This window comes from Pseudonaja textilis, chromosome 1, assembly GCF_049901715.1.
Source record: "Pseudonaja textilis isolate UNSWEBS1 chromosome 1, rPseTex1.2, whole genome shotgun sequence".
Classification (NCBI taxonomy): Eukaryota; Metazoa; Chordata; class Lepidosauria; order Squamata; family Elapidae; genus Pseudonaja; species Pseudonaja textilis.
Window position 1 is genome coordinate 70231419 of NC_141990.1, and position 18472 is coordinate 70249890.

The window sequence follows — 18472 nt, forward strand, 5'->3', positions numbered from 1 at the left end:
TTTTCATTTTTTTTCTTTTTGCTTGTCTTATTTTTTACTTGTTTTTGAAATGTAATAAAGTTACATTTAAAAGGGATTCAGGTTCTTTGCAACCAGGAGGCATTTATGCGCCCCACGGTGTATTACATATAATGACCATAAAGAGCTGTGGTGGTGCAGTGATTAGAATGCAGTATTGCAGGCTAATTCTGCTGATTGCCAGCAGTTTGATCTTGACCGGCTCAAGGTTGACTCAGCTTTCCATCCTTCCAAGGTTGGTAAAATGAAGACCCAGATTGTTGGAGGCAATGTGCTGTAAACCACTTAGAGAGAACTGTAAAACACTGTGAAGCGGTATATAAATCTAAATGCTATTGCTATAATCACCATTTGCATGCTTCACAGCCAGCACCCAACAAGCAGAGTAAGCTGGCAGTAAAATTGCAAGGCCCAGTCATATGATGTCTTGATTAGCGATCGGGGTGACTTGCTTAATGACCACTGTGGGATTGAGGTCATGGTCATGTGATGCCTCACTTAACAACTATGTAATGTAGCAACAGAGTAGCCACTTAAACAAAGACTTCTTGTACTCAAAGTAATAACACTTGTTAGGAATGTAAGTAGGGCTTGCCAGACAGGCTGTGATGGAATATACTAGACTGGATTCCCACAAGGAAGAAGGTTACAGACAGGTCAGTTCAGATACGTTGTGTGGGAGAGAAAAGAAGGTGAAAGCAGCCTCTCCACAATAGTTCTCAGAGTATATGATAGAGATAGCAGAGTGCTTCACTTTGGGAAGATTCTGCTTATAGGGTTTGGAAAAAGAACTCGGTTTGAAAGAAACACTGCATGTTCATTTGGGGGCCTGACACATGCTAACTCTTACATGCCTGGCCATGGAAAGGTGGCTTCCCTTGCCACACCATCAATATACATCTCTGCAAGTTAGAAAGCCATGTTGGGTCATGTACAGAAAAGGAGACAGAAAATCTGATTGTTTTAAAACTTCAGGTGGACTGAGACTCGAAAATGGATAATTATTCCCTATAACCTCTCGTTAAAGTTTGGAACCTAAAAGAAATGTTTATAAATATCCAGAAAGGAAATTGGGGGAAAATTTTGCTTTAGAAGCTTTTTATGGAGATAAATATATAGCCAGGAACTGTATCAAATTTATTGCTGTTGTTGCTGTTTGTTAAGTCCATTGTCTCTAGGAAATTGGATGTGAACTCAGCTTTTTCACTTTTCATGCTAAGCACAAGGATATAATATAGTCCTTAACCTATTCTCATAATTTACATATGGACTGGAATATTGGCAAGCCTCTTCTTTAGATCAAGAAGTGTGTTCACGTGTAGCAGACCAGTACCATTGAGTGGTTTGCGCAAGCCCTAATCTTTTATTTTGGAATTGTTCTTTTCAATTCATTTGAAAAAAACTATTTTACTGTGAATTGGAGAGCTCTGTAATTTATCTTCAGCAGAGACCCAATACAATTTGAGCAAAGAAACTTTTCTTTTGGACACTTTTGATCTTGAATTATGCATTGGTTCTTTCTTGATGATTCTTGAATTATATAAGAAGCCAAATATAAAATATTCCATTATAATTAATACGTATAATATTAGTAATTACAAACCTTGCAGATAGATCACAGGGGCTGGAGACCAGTCATACAAGATACCCGCTCCACGGCTGTATTTCTTGCATAACGAAGTTTTTGATCCTTCTCAAATTCAGATTAATAAGCTATTAAGCTAATTCTGTTTATTAGATCTCATCATATGGCAGTGTGGGCATTTTAATTATTGTTTCTCTATTTCTTATGTCTGAGAGGCATGTTTTTTTGGGATGATGGTATCATCTTTAAATGGCCTCCAAATGCTACATGAAACAGCTGCACTGCAGAAAATAGCTTACCGAACCAGTAGCAAGGAAGGAGGCTCAACAGAAACAAGTCATTGCCCTATAAGATATTTTTATGACAAGTGGTCACTTGCAGTGAGTATGAACACTCTCCACCTTATATAAGAGGATGAAGGGGAATAAACTCAAGACTTTCTGACACTTCTTTTAAGATATAGGAACTTAGAAACTCTACTCTTGACAGGCAAAAGCTCCATAATAATTGCAGAAAGATAGTTTCTACTACCGGTAGTACATCTAGGCATTTTCCTGAAGAAAATCTTTTACATTTACTTGGTTGGCCAGAAAGTCAGCTCTATCTCTTCCTTCTCTCCATATGGGATCTAGAGTATTTTTTTTTTTAATTATAGGACAGTTGAGATGTTCCTACCTGATACGTTTGAGACTGAAAAGGGAGCAACCATTTCACATATGTTCTCTATGTTGCTTATAGAATGGATGGATGGATCGATGGACGGATGATGTGTGTGCATATGCATGCACATATATAAAAAGGGAGAGAGGGAAAGACAGAGAGAGATGGAGATGATAGAGCAAGCCTGGGGATTTAACTTTTCTATCCATCTTTATAAAAGCTTCTCCAGACATCTGTCAGTGAAATGAAAGGTTGGGCTTGGTGGCATAAAATAGATTAATACTTTAGTATAGTATACGTTTCTTTGCCAAGCTACTAGCCTTTTGTAACTATGCAGCTCCCCACCGTAGATATTTGTAGTGGTGTGAACAGAAGTTCACACATTTCCAAATATTCAGAGTTCAAAAAGATTTAGGGATCTCAGCTGTAGCCTCATGGAAGAAAAAAAATTCACCTAATGGATTTTTGTTATCGTAGACTAACTACATCTGCTATCTAAATAAATAGCTTTGAAAACAATGTGCGATTCTACATTCCTTTGACTAAAGAATGCTTTAATTGAACATATGTTACATTTCACATTCCAAAAGAAAAACGGCTGAGTATCTTTACATTTTTTTGCTGGCGCCAAAAAAAACATTGCAGCGTATGAAAACATGTGCACCTGGCTGGGAATTTAGCTTTCATGATATGCTAAACTGATTAAATGGTAAACAATTTGCCTGAACACCATTCAGAGGTCTTGCGGGATGCATGTTGTGTCACAGTAATTTATAACTTCTTTATTAACAAAAAAAAGGTGCAAACGAAATTAAAAAAATGTTACATGTTACTGAGCACAACAACAATTTAACTTGGTGCATCAAATGTCAAGCTGAATTAGAGAAATAAAAATTTATTCACAAGAGAAATACGTTCCATGAAGAAATAAATAGCTAGGAAATATTTGATAAATGTTTAGAAGTTAAGAGCTGAATGAATGAACAAACAAATGAAGGGATAAAGGGATTTTGGAAAATCTGATTTCACCAACATTATAAAATCATTTTTTTAAAAAAAAATAACCCCAAAATAACACTAGATAGATACATGTAAGCGTCTTGTTTCCAGTCTTCTAGTCATCTTTAACTTTATTTTCAGAGGCAACTCTCTAATCTAAGATGTTTGATTCCTGAGATCCCTAAACACCGGTGAAAAGTGTTTTTTAAACTATATAAAAGCTAATAACTAGTAATCAAAATGCTTTAGCTATGCCCTTGACAAATTTCTAAAAGAGCTCAGTTTTGTAAATTAAAGAAAATTCATTGGCATTTGAGAAATCTCCCTTTTTCTAGTTTTCCATGCCTACCCCTTTCTTTAACTTATAGTAATCCTGAAAAAATGTTCATTGCATAATGGGTATATACTGCATAAGACCCTGGGTGAGGGAAAGAGAATGGAAGAATAGATGTTAGGACTTTGGCAAGTTTTTACATCATGGGAAAGTCCACCTTCTAGAATGTAGTGCTATAAGTGAAAAAAATATCTGATCAGACTGAACCACAGCATATTGTTCAAACATTTTCAGTATTAACATCAGTTTAAAAAGGTATCAATTTAAAGACCGGATTCTCAGTATTGTGATGAAGCTAATCATTGTGGTGGTGAATGTGTAGCTGTGTTTGTGTATTGTGCATTTATTTTCCTATTAATTCTGATTCAGAAATCAACTTCTGAAAACACATGTGAAACAAGAAACACCGACACCAGCCTATTCCAAGTTAATTAAGTTGTAGATATTAATGAAAATAATGTCAAACTATAATCAGCAGAAGATGGGATGCAAAGACAAACATCTCATTTTAGGCAGTTCTGCACAGCTGTCACAACTTCTTGCAAAATGTCATCTCGATTCTCTCTCGTAATCTAAAATTAAAAAAAAGAATATACTTAAAATATGGATTAATATCAGTTTTCATTTATTTGAAGTAGCCAAAATGCACTGCATTAAAGTAGTCCCTAATTAGAACAAGAACAAATGAAGAATTGTCCAATTCTCAGATAGTTATTGTTTTTAATTATAATGTACAAAGAATTCCTTTATTACCATATTAGGAAGGAACAGTCCTTTGGATTCTGACTTTTTTTCCTAAAATTATTTGCTTTCAACTGATAAAGAACCCATGCAGATTAAGTAGGTTGTGCACAGTACTGCAGATGTAAAACTATATAGACATTCAGAGAAATAGATTGCATATCACTAAAACAACGAAAGTATACAAGATTTATGTACTGGATGTTTTAGTATAAAGGCAGGGCTCTGAAAAGAATCTGTGCCCCCCAAAAAATATTTCCAAAGTGTGAAACGATTTGTAGCCCAGATATTTACACTGAAAGTAATACGTTCCAGTATTCCAAGAATGCTGGAGTTAAATTAGGAGTTAAATTAGACAAATGGGGGAGGAAACATCAGGATGGGCAACGGAATCAGCCTGTGGACTCACTCAGGGCGTCGTTTTTGTGGGGTATCTGAAAAAAAGAAGGAATGAGGTGGGGGAAAAAGAAACGGGACTATAAATCTATAGTCCTTGAAGCTTGTATCAAAATAAATTGGCCTAAATGAATCAAGAACATCTTGGTCATTTTCCTGCATTGATTTTATGTCTGGTACCTCTGGTTTGATGAGATTTCATTTAAAAGAATGTGACATTTTGTTTTAGGAGCTAGAAACAAAGAAACATGAGACTGACTTAAGTTGACCAAGAGTGAAAATGGCTCACAACTCACAAGTTATAAAATAGAACATTTATTTATTTATTTGATTTGTCAATCGCTTACAAGGTAATAGATATAAGTATAAATATGAGTAAGAATACAGGAAATAGGTACGAATAAATGGGGACAATAGGACAGGGATGGTAGGCACCATAGTGCACTTATGCACGCCCCTTAAAACTTAAAACATGCCATCAGAACCTAAAAACTTCAACTCCTAAGGCCTGGTGCTGGCTCCCAATAGCATTTCTCCCACCCCCATTTCCTTGGGAAATTTTTGAAAAAAAAAAAAAGAGGTTAAAAAAGTATATTCTTTACTAGGGCTATTTCAAAAAAGGATTTGTAGTAAGCACCTTGAAAAGCAAGGTCCCGGCACCCTTCTGCATGATCCTGAACAGAGGTATCACTATGAAAATAAAGTTAAATACTCAACTGAAGACTTGAGCCTGGGGAATAAAAAGTGTAATTAAAGAACAGCAGGGAGGCCCTGTGATCCTGTTCAGCCCAAGCCATGTCTTTTGAACCATTTTCAAAGCACAGGCAGGCCTATTCATGACACTTTTATCTTTTCCTCCAATAGAGGTGGTTTCAATAACCAGCACTCCAGTGGTGCAGGCGGCAAAGAGATTCTCCAGGGCACACATGGAGTCATAGGCAAGCTTTGTCAATAATTTCATTACCTGCGGAACTTACTTAAAAGTTCACAAGAATAAGCAATGTTACTAAATATTAAATTCACTACCTTTACCTCAGATTCCATTCAGATAAATGTGGGGCAAGACAACTTGATTTGTTAGTCACTGGAATGGCCGCTGAAGTTGTGTTTTGTATTTCCCAGATATTTCGAATCTAACCATATGGTAACTCAGAGGTGGGATGCAAATATTTTTACGGTTCTGTGGGTGTGGCTAGGTGGGAGTGCCTAGGTGGGCGTGTCCATGTGACCGAGTGGGCATGGCTTTTTTTTTTTTGCACCCACCCCCCATGCGCCCCTTTTTGCCTCCTGGGCGAAGCAGTAAGACAGAGAGGGGCATCCCGGCACAGCTGATCGTCGGAACAGCTGATCATCAGGAGGGGGAAAAAAAAGAAATATCGGTTCAGGCTGAACCAGTAGCTTTTTTTTTACTACCAGTTCAGCCAAACAGTAGCATTTTTTACTACTGGTTCAGCTGAATCGGGCCGAACCGGTAGAATACCACTACTGTGATAATCGTTAGAGTTAATAGTATTAATATTGCAAATAACAAATATAACACAATGATATATTCATAAATGAAACCCATTATTAACATTAGGCTGTAGCACAACTACTGGCAAGAGTGTTAGTGATAATGGAATGCTTACAATTTTTTATTTTTTTTTGCTAAAATGTCTCCATATTCTCTATAACGTATTTGGTTTCCCTCTCCCGAGCTTGTCATAATATTAGGAAAGTCCCTTGACTATTGCTGTTTATCTGAGAAATTTCTGAAGTCACATTTTACAGTACCACATTTAGAAGCATCTCAGAGAAAGTTGTGTTTAGACTTTTGAAAATGGAATGGTATATAAGCTCAATGAATGAATCTCTTTGCAGCCATTTAATATAAATATTTTGACCGCTTTATATGTTCTAATCTAGGTAAAGGGGAGGAGAACTTTAAACTTCATATCTGAGGATGGTTGCAGCTGAAGCCCAAGCATGAGACTTAAAAGAAATCCACCACAGAATAAACTTTTTTTCCAGTAGAAGCGAGCACCTGTTTTTTCAAAGGGAACTGTTCCAAATAAATGTTAAATAAGTTGTCAGACCATTGCATGCCAATAAAAACAGACCTTCTCAGTGGATCTGTCTGTGACTTACACTGAAGACTTTCACCTCTTTTCTATTTCTGATCTCCTCCACAAGTCTCAAAGGCTTCCCTTTAGGCACTGGGATTGTTCCAAGTATCACAGTCCCGGATCCATTCAAAATTTGTTGGACAGCTCGAATAAATGTCTGGCTGAAGAGCTCCATTTTACCAACCTCATCAATAATGCATACCTTTTTCACTGAACTGCTGTCAAAGTCAGTCTATGAGAAAAATACGGATGGTATAAAAACACTTAGGGGAAAATGCAAAATATTTTTACATGACCTAAATCACAATTGATATGAGGGATACATTATCTGATGCCTCCTGATCCAGCTCAAAGGCAGCAGGGCAAAAGAAAGTTTTCAATGAGAGCGGCAGGACAAAACATCAGGTTATCTATTCTGACCGCTAAGAGAAAAAAAATAATTCAAAATAACAGTTTCTCACAAAAACATTTTACACTACAGTCATATGTTTTGAAAGGCCATCGGCCCAATAAAAGGGCAGTGTAATGACCAAGTTCCATATTCAGAATTTACCCTTGGCTCTGTGACTAAGGTCAGGTAAGAGTGGCCTGTGTGTCACATAACCACATTCCCTGCAGTTCTACTTATTAGGCACATTGCTAAGGAATTTTTGGAGGGGCTGTTCTTCAACATCTGGAGATCACAGGTTCCTATTTCTGTAAGTGTCTATTATTTTAAAAAAACAACACAGAGAATCATAGGATTGGAAGGGACCGCAAAGATCTTCTAGTTCAACCCTCCTGCTCAAGGAGATCTTATACCATCTCAGTCAAATGGTTGTTCAGTCTATTTTTGAAAATTTCCAATGATGGAGCACTGGCAGGCTATTCCATTGATTGTTCTGTCAGAAAATTTCTCCTTATTTCTAGGTTGGATCTCTCTTGAACAAGCTACCACCCATTACTTCTTGTCCTTCCCCCTGGTGCTTTGGAGAATATGTTGTCCCACTCTTCTCTATGACAGCCCCTCAAGTACTGGAAGACACTTATCATCTCCCCCTCCCCAAACATTTTAGGCAAAAGGGGCATTGGCCCTACCTGAACACTTCTTCTCAGGGAGCCGAAGGGAGAATCCAGGATGGATGGGTAGTCTCTAGTCTCCTAGCTCTTCAGACCGAGTTGAAAGGCTGAGGACACACCCCCTGGTAACGGTCCCCAGTTCTGAACATTGAAGCCAATTCAGCTGCTCCTTGTCTTCAAACAGATAGTTCATTGATACTGAGAAAAAAAGGGACATTTCCTCCCTATTCCAACCAGACAGAATACAGGGTGGGACTGGATTCTCCCTTCGGCTCCCCGAGAAGAAGCATTCAGGTAGGACCAACCCCCCTGCTCCACTGAGCCAAAGGGAGAATCCAGGATGGGACATACCAAAACTGGCTGATGGCTGTCCTACGGGTGGGATCTGGATTGGTCGGAGGTCCCCACCTCTATATGCCCACCCTGCAGGACTCATCTTCCAAAGGACGCCTCCGCTGAGGCAAAGGAGTCAATTTTGTAATGTCTTATGAATGGGATTACCGATGACCAGGTCGTAGCTCTACAAATGTCCAGAATCGATGCCTGCGTTGCCCAGGCTGCAGTGGTCGCTTTGCAACAGAAACCCCAATGGGTTCCAATTGGTGACAAGCACACCAACTGCAGAAAATCTTCCACATTGCATTATATATCCTGGTCGTGGAAGGTCTTCTGGCTGCCTGGGTGGTCTGAACAACCTTTGTGGAAAACTTCTCCTGTTTCAGGATCCCCCGCTCAAGCACCAGTCAGTCAACTGAACCCAGGCTGGATCTGGGTGCTTGATCGGATCCTGGCTGGAGATCTTGTGCAAGGGAATTCTCCAGGGTCTGGCAACTGACAGGCCCACCAGGTCGGCGAACCAAGAACGCCTGGGCCAGTAAGGGGCTACCAACAGCACTTCTGCCCTTTCTATCAGTACTTTCCTGATTGCCCCCGGAATCAGGGGAAGTGGGGGGGAAGGCATACAATAGTCCCTGGGGCCACCTGTGCTGGAGAGCATTGACTCCTTCTGCTCCTTGGGCAGGGAATTGAGCAAAGATCCTTGGGAGGTGCGTGTTCTCTGGTGATGCAAAGAGATCCAAGAATCAGGCGGCCAAAACGTTCCATCATCTCCTGGAATAGACTGGGATGCAGTCGCCATTCTGACTGGTCGACTGTGGCCCTGCTCAACCAGTCTGCCTGCACGTTGGATACTCCCAAGATATGTTCTGCTCCTAGGGACAACAGGTTTCTCTCCGCCCACCTGCACAATTGAGTTGCTTCCTGCATTAGAGATCTGGAGCGTGTGCCCCCCTGCTGGTTTATGTGGGCCTTGGTAGCCACATTGTCCGTGAGGAGAAGCACATGTCTCCCCACCACCTCTTGCCTTAGATCCTTGAGCGCTAAGCGGGCAGCCCTGTCATCCAAATTGCATTGGATCCTTATGGGTAAGGCTCAGAGGTATGCCTCTACTGCTGCCAAGCTTGGTAAAAGTCTGAGGGGCTGATGACAGACTGAATGGGATTGCCCTGTATTGAAAATGGCGGCCACCATAGCAAAAACTCAGGAACTGACAGTGGTTGGGGTATATGGGCACATGGAGGTAGGCTTCCGTCAAGTCTACCGAGGCCAAAAAATCTCCCTCCCGCAGTCCCTCTAGAATGGAGTGGAGGGAGTGCATCTTGAACCTTCAGTAGATTAGATGTCTGTTGAGCCCTTTCAGGTTGAGGATTGCTCGCCAGCCCCGCCCCCCCCCCTCCCCTGCTCCCAAGGCCTTTGGAATCACAAACAACATTGAATAGAAACCCTGTCTCTCCTGGTCCATTGGAACCGGCTGGATGGCCTGAATGTCCAGCAGATGGTGGATCGCTGATTCCATGAGATCCCTCTTTGAGGAGTCCCTGGAGATGGGGCAGTACACAAAGGCTCTTGGGGGGGGGGAGGAGAGAAACTCTAGAGAGAGAGCCGACCGTAAGGTTGACAGGATCCAAATGTCCGTTGTGGTCTGTTCCCACCTCTGCCAGAACAGATCCAGATGGCCCCCTATGGGGGATGAGGCTCGGGCGTCACTTGTTGCACCTGAAGGGTCTGTTGGAACCCCTAAAGGACCTTCTGCCCTCTTACCTCTGACGCCTTCTGGAGGCAAAGGCCTGTCTATCGGCCTGAGAGGAGGATCTCTGGAAAAAGGGCCTACTTTAACGGGGAAAGCCTGCCCCAGCTTCCCCCTGTTTAAAGGAGGGATTCCTGTAGTAGGGATGAGACCTGTAATCAAAGTGCCTTCCCTGGGGGGCAGGATCTTTTGCTTGTCCTTGGTTTCTGTCAAAAAGGGATCCAGGGCTTCCCCCCAAAGCCTCTCTCCCTTAAAGGAAGCCGACGCCAGCTTCCATTTGGTTCTGATGTCCATCTTAGCCAGAGAAGCCTGTGTACTGTTATGGAAGAGGCCATGGCTCTGGAAGAAAATTTGGCTGACGTGAGGTCAGCCGTCAATTGAGCCGCAGCTATCATCTTATTCAGGTCCTGATGCACCCTGAGATCTTCAGGTAGGATTCTGTCCTGTAGCTGCCTCAGCCACCACAAAAAGGCCCGAGTAAAAAAAGATGCAGTCGTCGATGCTCTGATGGCCCAGGAGTCGGCTTGATGAGCTCTCTGGAGCGCCATCTCCTCCTTCCGGTCCTCTGTCTTTAAAACATCCTCCACATCAGGTGGGATGACAGATGAGGAAGCTAGGGCTACCACTGGGCCATCTACCTTTGGCACTTCCATAATGTCCAAAAGGTCTTTGTCCACATTAAATAAGGTAGACTTAGACCCACTGGGGCGAGTGTACATCCCAGGGGACTCCCACTGCTTTTTGATCAGGTTCAGAAACATCTGGGGCACAGGTACAGTGTCTACCACAGATGCTTTCTCAGTGAACAGGAAATCCTCCTGATCCTCTCCCTCAGTGGAAAGGTCCTGAGTGACTGTGCCCTTTTTGAGATGAGCCGTGCTCTTGGCCTTAACCAGCAGAGTCTTGAAAAGAGCCGGCTGGAAAAGGCCCTTAAGGGAGCGGGGACCTGCTACCTCCGACCCCTCATCCGAAAATCCCTTTCTGGAAGGAGGTCCCTCTTGGACCCATAAATTTGGCTGCTTTCTGAAGGAGAGGCTGAGCACTCTCTGAAGTGGACCAGCTGTTCATCAGAAGCCTGCCCCTGCCCCTGCAGGACTCCTCTGCTAGGTTCCAAATAAGACAGCTGGCGCAGCTGTTTGACCTCTGCCTGCAATTCCTGTCTTATTGTCTGGGAGATCCAGGCTCTCATGAAGGATGGCATTTCTTGCATCTGGGTCTCCTTCAGTCTTAAGCCAGCTGCTGCAGGTGTAAAGGTGACTGCAGGCACAGGTCTGGCTCCACTGGAGACTTGGTCTGCAGGTGTTGCCATCAAGATCCCCTGAGGCGGCTCAGAAAAATTGTGAGAGGTCTCAGCCCTGATTTGGAGGTTACCCTGCAAATCGTGGGTACTTGAGTCCCCAGGAGACTAGGCAGTCATATACTGCCTATCTGCCAGTTGGTCTGGCTGCCTGTCATCTTGAAGAGGCAAAGTTTGAGGGGTGGCTCTGTATTCAGCCATCCTGGAATCTCTCACTGCCCTGTCAAACTATTTGTCTATGGCTTTTTGTCTACGCCTGGCCTGTCTATCCTCAGCCCTAGAGGATCTCTTAGGGGCTAGATCCCTGGCTCTAATCCTAGCTGCTGCCTCCAGACCAGCAGACCTGGGTTTAGGAGATCCCTTTACAGCTTTCTCTCTACCCTGCTGAGGAACTGACAATTCTTGATCAGCTCCCTTGACGGCCATCTTTGAGCCCGCCAAAAATAACTGTCATTTGACAGGGGTAGAGAAAGGGAGAAAGAAGTAAAAATAAAATAAAATAAAAAATATTCAGCCTAAGCTGTCAGCTACAGCCACAGTAGCTGTCCACTACTTCAGGAGGCTAGTGTGACCCAAAGTGGTGAGTTCAGCCCAGCTCTGCAATTCAAAAGCCAAGTCAAGGAAAAAAATGTTGAAAAAACGGCTGCCTCTTTGAATTGCAGCAAGCCCTGACAGGTCAGAGGCTTGCGAGCCTGGCGCTGGCTGCACCGCGATTATCAGGCAGACTCAAGCGTCTCGCAGCTGCCACAGTGCTCTGGGGACTGGATGGGGGGTCAGGATTTAATCCCGATGGCCAGAAGCCCCCCAAGGGACAATCCTGGAGACGAACTACAAGATTGTCCCCAAACTAAATAAATGGCCGCTGCCGCCGAAAAGTGACAGAAGTGCTTAGCGGCAGCTGCGGCTCGTCCCAGGCAAGGGAAAGTGGATTGGGGGCTAAATAAGATGCTGACTCCTGCCCCAGTCCGGGCCACACAGGCTCTCAGGGTCACCTCCACTCAAGTTTTGGCAGAAAACAAAATAAAAACCAGTCCACCAGCAAGGAAAGTCAAGAAATTAAAATAACAAGCAAAAAAAAGCGAACCAGAAAAAAGGTGTGAAAAAATGAAAGTGCTAAACCAGCAAGCCGGCTAGCTGTCAAACCTGATCTAAGTCTCTTTGCTAAAAAAAGCTTAATCCAGGGGGTGAATATTCTTCTACAATCCTAACTATTTAGAGCCCTTAAAGGGTGGTCTGAACACGCTGAGACCGAGTGAAGAACTGGGGACCGTTACCAGGGGGTGTGTCCTCAGTTTTTCAACTCGGTCTGCAGAGCTAGGAGACTAGAGACTACGCATCCATCCTGGATTCTCCCTTAGGCTCAGTGGAAAAGCTAATGGAAAATCAATTGGTTTTATGCTTTGCTGAATTGTTCCCCACCCCCTCTCTATATCCCTCTTTATATGTAAAGCTAAAGTTAATGAAGGAGTACAAGAACTGTTACAACAACTGATAAAAGATAAGAAAAGAGAATGTGAACTACAACATAGTCCTGAAAAAGGAGGAAGCATTAGAAAAAGGCACAAAGTAATCTGGCTTTGATTCTGGCATAAGCAGAGGGAAATGTTACCAAGCTTTCATAATTCTGTTGTTTTTCCCTACAACAACAGAGTTGCAGTAGTTCCTGTGGTGTCTCTTTCTTGAACTGACCTGCCTTGAAGAGCTGACACTTTAAGACAAATCTACCACATTCTGAGTGACTTCATGAACATAATCTTGTGTTTTTCTTTGCAACAAGAAAGAAGTCGTCTGTCACTGCTGCTTTCTGGAATCTACCTCATTCTGAGTGACTTCATGAACATAACCTTGTGTTTTTCTTTGCAACAAGAAAGAAGAAGTCTGTCAACTGCTGCTTTCTGGGACTTTTTTCAACTTCTCCATTTAGGTCACTTCTGTAGAACTTAAAGTGTTTCCAAAATATGAACCAAAACCAATGCTGTTTTGCTTTTCAAAGTGTTGCTATCAAGCTGGACTCAAATACTTAGATATTATCAAGAGGTGTTCATATTTGAGGTTCAAATAATTTGGAAGTAGTCTGAGCTACATTTAAAGTATTTATCAATGACAAGACAGTCAACTATATAACTGGAGTACTATTTGCCTCAATATTTGTAAACCTGCATTGGAAATATCAGCTGCTAAAGGCTAGCCAAGGGCCATACTGGCACATGTTTTTTGTAATGTATCTTACTTGATCTTGTTATGTTTCTTGCGTTACTGTGAGAGATTCAAAGAAATGAACATGTTCATGTACAAGCCTTTACATTTCTGATCACAGAGTTCTTCTGTCAGTGAATAAACATTCACAAATGTGTGAATAAGAATAAGCATGATCACGCTATTTTGAGAGCCACCACTTTTCATGTGCAAATTTAAAGCCTCATAAAATACAGCCTATGCATTTTCATGAAAACGTATACATTATTCAAGAAAACATACAGTTCTACTATGTAACTTACGTTTCTCAACAAAGGAAGAGCCAACTGTTCAAATGAAGCTAGATCTACAACATATTGGCCAACGCGATATTCATGCCTTGCTGCTGAATGACCAGAGCTATATAAAGAAAATACACACAGCCAAATATTTATCTGACCAACTATAATCAAAACTATGAGCAAATCAAAAGCCGTATATGTTTCACAAACAGTAATGATCTTCAGGGGAAAAATAGACAATAAAACAACGTGGGATATATTTACATGTATGGTTTTAATTATGTTAGTATTAGAGCCTCCAATCTGGTTGCCATGCCTCTTCTCCTTCTAATGTTTCCTCACCTTTCTTAAATGATCCAGATGGCTGCTAACATCCCTATCTAAGTAATAAAATATAAAAACAGAGCCACAAAATGCTGTTTGAAGGAGCAAATGGTATTCAGAGAGATAATGGCCTTAAGATGATAGAGCAGAATGAAGACTGCCTACTGTCCTCTAAAATGGCTAATTTCTTCAGTCATTAGTACTGCACATTATTTTGGGGTGGTGCTAAATATATCTCTCCTACATATCACAAGTTACACAGTATTCAATTATGGGCTAATTTTTCATCCATAAGTTAAGACCAATTTAGATATTAGCATAATGGTCACTACATGATAATTCGACAATCTTATCTGCCATTTCAGAAATTTCTGCTCTTCATGTTTGTGAACTATAATGATGTTACATAAGCGTTCCACTGAGGGTTCGGTGTTTTTTTTTTTAAAGTGCCAGAAAATATATTTTAAAAGTTCATTACCCAACTCTAGATAAAATTCCTCTTCTTCCATTCAGAGTGACAACATCAAAACCTGTTCTCTGGCCACGTTCTCTCACTTCCTCTGTGTAAAATCCATCAATGGGGATACCAGATGATTTCAAAATTTCAGCAGCTTTCCGAATCAATGTTGTTTTTCCAATTCCTACAGCAAAAAGCATCTTAAGCCTCACTTTCAATAGTATTTATATAAAACAAATCAAATATTATTTTAGGACTATTGAATCTTTGTTTTTACCTGGCTAATTCAGTGTGGTCATTCACTCTGTAAATCTTTTCCTCTCCTAATGCCAAAAAATGTGCACCCCATTCACATAACAGAGTTAAATTTGTTGGGGTGGGGGCAATATGTCATGTGAACAGGAAAACTGGAATACCTGATTAATTCTAAGAGGGTTGATTATAGTCCTTAAGATCTTTGAACTATTGTCCAAAAAGCTTATTGGGATAGTTAATCAATCTTTTCCCCATTTGAAACAGAAACACTACAAAAATTGGGTCTCTACAAACATCCCTTCTCTGGAGTTAGTTTGGTTTTTACTTCCCCACCCAGGCTTACTATCTGTGTATATGTGTGTGAAAAACAGCAGGGACGTATGTCACCACAATTTCTCTGGCAAAAAAACAAGGAATTGGGAAAGGAAGTTAAAGTCACCAATTAGAAAGAGACAATATCACTCAGTTATTCCGATTTATTTCAGGCCATGGAGGTGAGTAATTTATCAGAGAAAGGGGGATCAGATATATCATACAAATCATGCGGTCATAAGAGTAGAAAATCCAACTGGCTTTCTCTTCTCAAAATAACTCTCAAGTCTCTCTGGAATGCCTCCACTAATGTTCTGTAGCTGGTAGTAATTAGGACTACCAGATCTGCTCTGCAAAACTCCAGATGACCGGTTGATTGTAGCGAAGAACTGGAGTTTTCTGTATCTTTTTGCTGACATCTTGCAGGTCAGAACTGAAACCCTAGTACTTATTTCCTATCGCTATAGGCTTTGTTCTTGGTTCCCTCTAAATCCTTCTCCAAACAGTTCCTTTTTCAGGGAAATTATAAGAGCCTTCTAGATCCTCTATCTTAATCCCTTACTCTACTCAGAAGACCAAACTTGAGTTGATTCTTTAACAGCCAGAGTATACCAGACAATACCAGGCAGCAGGCTTAAAAAGAACCTCAGCCTCCAGATAGTAACTTGTCCATGTGGGAATGTGAAAGGGAGTTAACTCTCTCTCCCCACTTGTCAACTCTAGTGAAAAGCACTTTTCCTCTAAAACTGTATTGAGAACAGTTGTGTTTGCTGCCAGCAAATGCCATTCTCGCCCTGATTTTCCCAAGGAAAAATAGGCAGAATCATTAGAGTTCACATTAGAAGCCCTGCAGGTACAATGTGCCTTGGAGATGCCAAACCCCTAATTTATAGGAGCCAAGCAAATATGTGTAATTGGATTAATCATATCTTTTCTCTGCTTATTCACAGATATGTCCTGCTTTATTCCTTTCCTATTTTGAGATTTATCCTACCTTTTCCCCAGGAACTCAAAGCATGGAGATATATTGTGTGTGTGTGTGTGTGTGTGTGTGTGTGTGTGTGTGTGTGTGTATAACCTTGCAAAGTGGATGGTGGGGAAGAATAGCTAGCCCAATTTTCCTCGTGAAGCTGGATTTGAATACAGGCCTCCTTAGCCCTAGTCCAACACCTTAATTCCTATGTCAAAATATACCTGTTCAGATTACAAGTTACTCAAAATAGGGACTTGTACATGAATAAATAAACACACAAGATAATGGCAGATCCTATATTACGGGAGCATTCCTCTTTTGCATCAATGAAGGGTGTGTAGTTAATACTGGGAACTGGAGACCCACTGTCACATTTGAGCCTCTCTGCAAGCAGAGAACTATAAACTGAAGAGAAACAGTATACTGAAGAGAAATCCACTGCCATTTTGGCCAGGCATTTCCATGCATCCATTTCTGAAGTCCATCAAGAGAAACAAAACATCTTCCAGAGAATTTTGCTGTTGCTATCTCTGTCAAGTCCTTCTCCAGAGAGAATTAAGAAGGGATTTCCTCTTAATTTCCACTTCCTATGAACACTACCCAATAAAAGCTTGTTTTTATTAATATAATCTCCACTCTACCCCAAGCCAAGCTGCCGTCATCCTGTATAATCCTATCAATAGAGAGAGAGTATAGACGACTGGTTCTATAGTTTACAACTGAAGACTTTCAGGAATCTATTCCAGGGACAAATGATCTGTAACTAACTAAGAAGAAATGGCGCTGTGAGCCCACCATGTAAATCTCATTCATTCCAAAAATAAGTTCCACGGCGTTTCCGTCGTTGGGGGAGGGGGGCATAAATTGGGCGCAACACCGCGGTCTGATCTACAAAAGGGCCTCGGTCTGATCAGCGCGGCTCGCAATCGTATCGGGAGCAAAAACCGCTGTATGCAAAGGGACAAACTGATCCTCCGATGCATATTTTAACTCGGAAGAAACACCCCGCTCTCTCTCTCTCTCCACCCACCCATAGCCGGAAATAAGGCGCTGCGAAAGCCAATCTGCAAGTGTCTCTCTCGGCGGCTCTACTCCGGGATTCCCCCCACACCCCGACTTGCTCCTGCACGGGTCGTCGCTGGCCGCGTGCCGAAGCACAGCCCGGCGGCCCCAGAAAGGCCTCTCGTTCTCTCCCAGCTCCTCCCGCTACCTCGTCCCCGCTATGGGCCGTGTGCTTGCCCGCTATTTCAGGCGTTCTCGCTTGGCGGAGAGAGAGGGGGGGGGGGTTACCTGGGGGTCCCGTGAGAAAAACGTGCGTGGCCATGTTGGCCAGTCAGCCCGAGAAAGAGACAGAGAGACCCCAGCGTGGAGCGGGGGAGAAGACAGTGGCCTTGAGCCTCTCTCGCTCTTCCTCCAGCCGCTTGGGGGCGGAGAAGAAAAGCCGTAGTGCCGCTGGATTGTTTTGTTGTTTTGCCAGACTTTTCTGCCTTTTCCTTTTGCAATCTTTTCCCCTTTCGCGAGAGCAGTTTTTCCAGAGATCTGGAGTGCAAAGCGCCCTGCACGCTTCCTAAGGGACTAAATTCGGTTGGGACTGACTTCGGGGTCGCTGCTCCGCATGGAGTAGTGGTGTAGCCCTCAACAGTTCGTTTAGTGACCGCTCTAAGTTACAACTGCGCTGAAAAAAAAGGTGACTTATCATCTTTTACACACTTATGACCAGTTCAACATTCCCCGGGGTCAGGTGGTCAAAATTCGGACACTTTGGCAACTGGCATGTGTTTAAGGACAGTTGCAGGACCCTTTTGCAACCTTCTGCCAAGCAAAGTCAATGGGGAAGACAGATTCACTTCACAACCGTTTTACTGACTGCAGTGATTCACTAAACAACTAAGGCCAACAAAAGGTGTAAAATTGAGCAAAATTCACTTAACAAATGTTTCACTTAGGAACATAAATGTTGGGCTCAAATGTGGTTGTAAATTGAGGACTACATGTAATTACAATGTGTGGCTATGATGGGAAGTGAAGCCTCTTGACAGTTTCCCTTTGAGGGACAATCTCCCACTGCAGCCAGCTGGCTGAGCTGGGTGATTCTCCCATCCTTTCTTTTGATAATCAGAAACGTCCTTTGTTGTTGGCCATAACCTAATTGAAGTATATTGTAGTCCAGCATTTTTGATGATCTCTTTTGGTAGGGTCCTTTTAGGTGATTATTTTTTTACCCAGGTCATTTGAAATGGCAATAGGGTAGCTTCATTGCAATACTTCAAAACTTCGTATTTATTTTGCTCCCTTTTTTGACACAATGTTTCTGATCTGTTGGACCAAGTGCATTTTATCTGAAAGAGAATCAGTTGAGCAATTCTGGGCATTGGAAATAAAACAGCAGCGGTG

General features: G+C 42.1%; 1 protein-coding gene across 3 annotated transcripts; it reads right to left on the reverse strand.

Moving 5' to 3' along the window:
• Window positions 1-3142: 3142 nt before the first annotated feature.
• Window positions 3143-17521, reverse strand: NTPCR (nucleoside-triphosphatase, cancer-related). Of its 3 annotated transcripts, none has more exons than XM_087937557.1 (5): window positions 17369-17521; window positions 14560-14722; window positions 13779-13875; window positions 6833-7070; window positions 3143-4168 (listed from the first exon to the last, which is right to left on the reverse strand). In XM_087937557.1, the coding sequence occupies exons 1-4, from the start codon at window positions 17400-17402 to the stop codon at window positions 6837-6839; spliced, it is 528 nt and encodes a 175-aa protein (XP_087793683.1). In that variant the 5' UTR covers window positions 17403-17521; the 3' UTR covers window positions 3143-4168; window positions 6833-6836. The 3 variants fall into 3 exon arrangements, with proteins under 3 accessions (XP_087793683.1, XP_026560981.1, XP_026560982.1); XM_026705196.2 differs by having other exon boundaries at window positions 6861-7070; window positions 17369-17520; XM_026705197.2 differs by lacking the exon at window positions 6833-7070.
• Between the last annotated feature and the right edge of the window lie 951 nt (window positions 17522-18472).

Bases quoted from the DNA above. Each gene is read 5' to 3' on its own strand.
- NTPCR (XM_026705196.2), bottom strand. From the start codon at position 17,402: ATGGCCACGCACGTTTTTCTCACGGGACCCCCAG. The intron at 14,723-17,368 runs GTAACCCCCCCC...TTTTTGCTGTAG, and splicing joins TTTTCTCACGGGACCCCCAG to GAATTGGAAAAACAACATTG. The intron at 13,876-14,559 runs GTAATGAACTTT...TTCTTTATATAG, and splicing joins GGAATTTTATCTAGAGTTGG to CTCTGGTCATTCAGCAGCAA.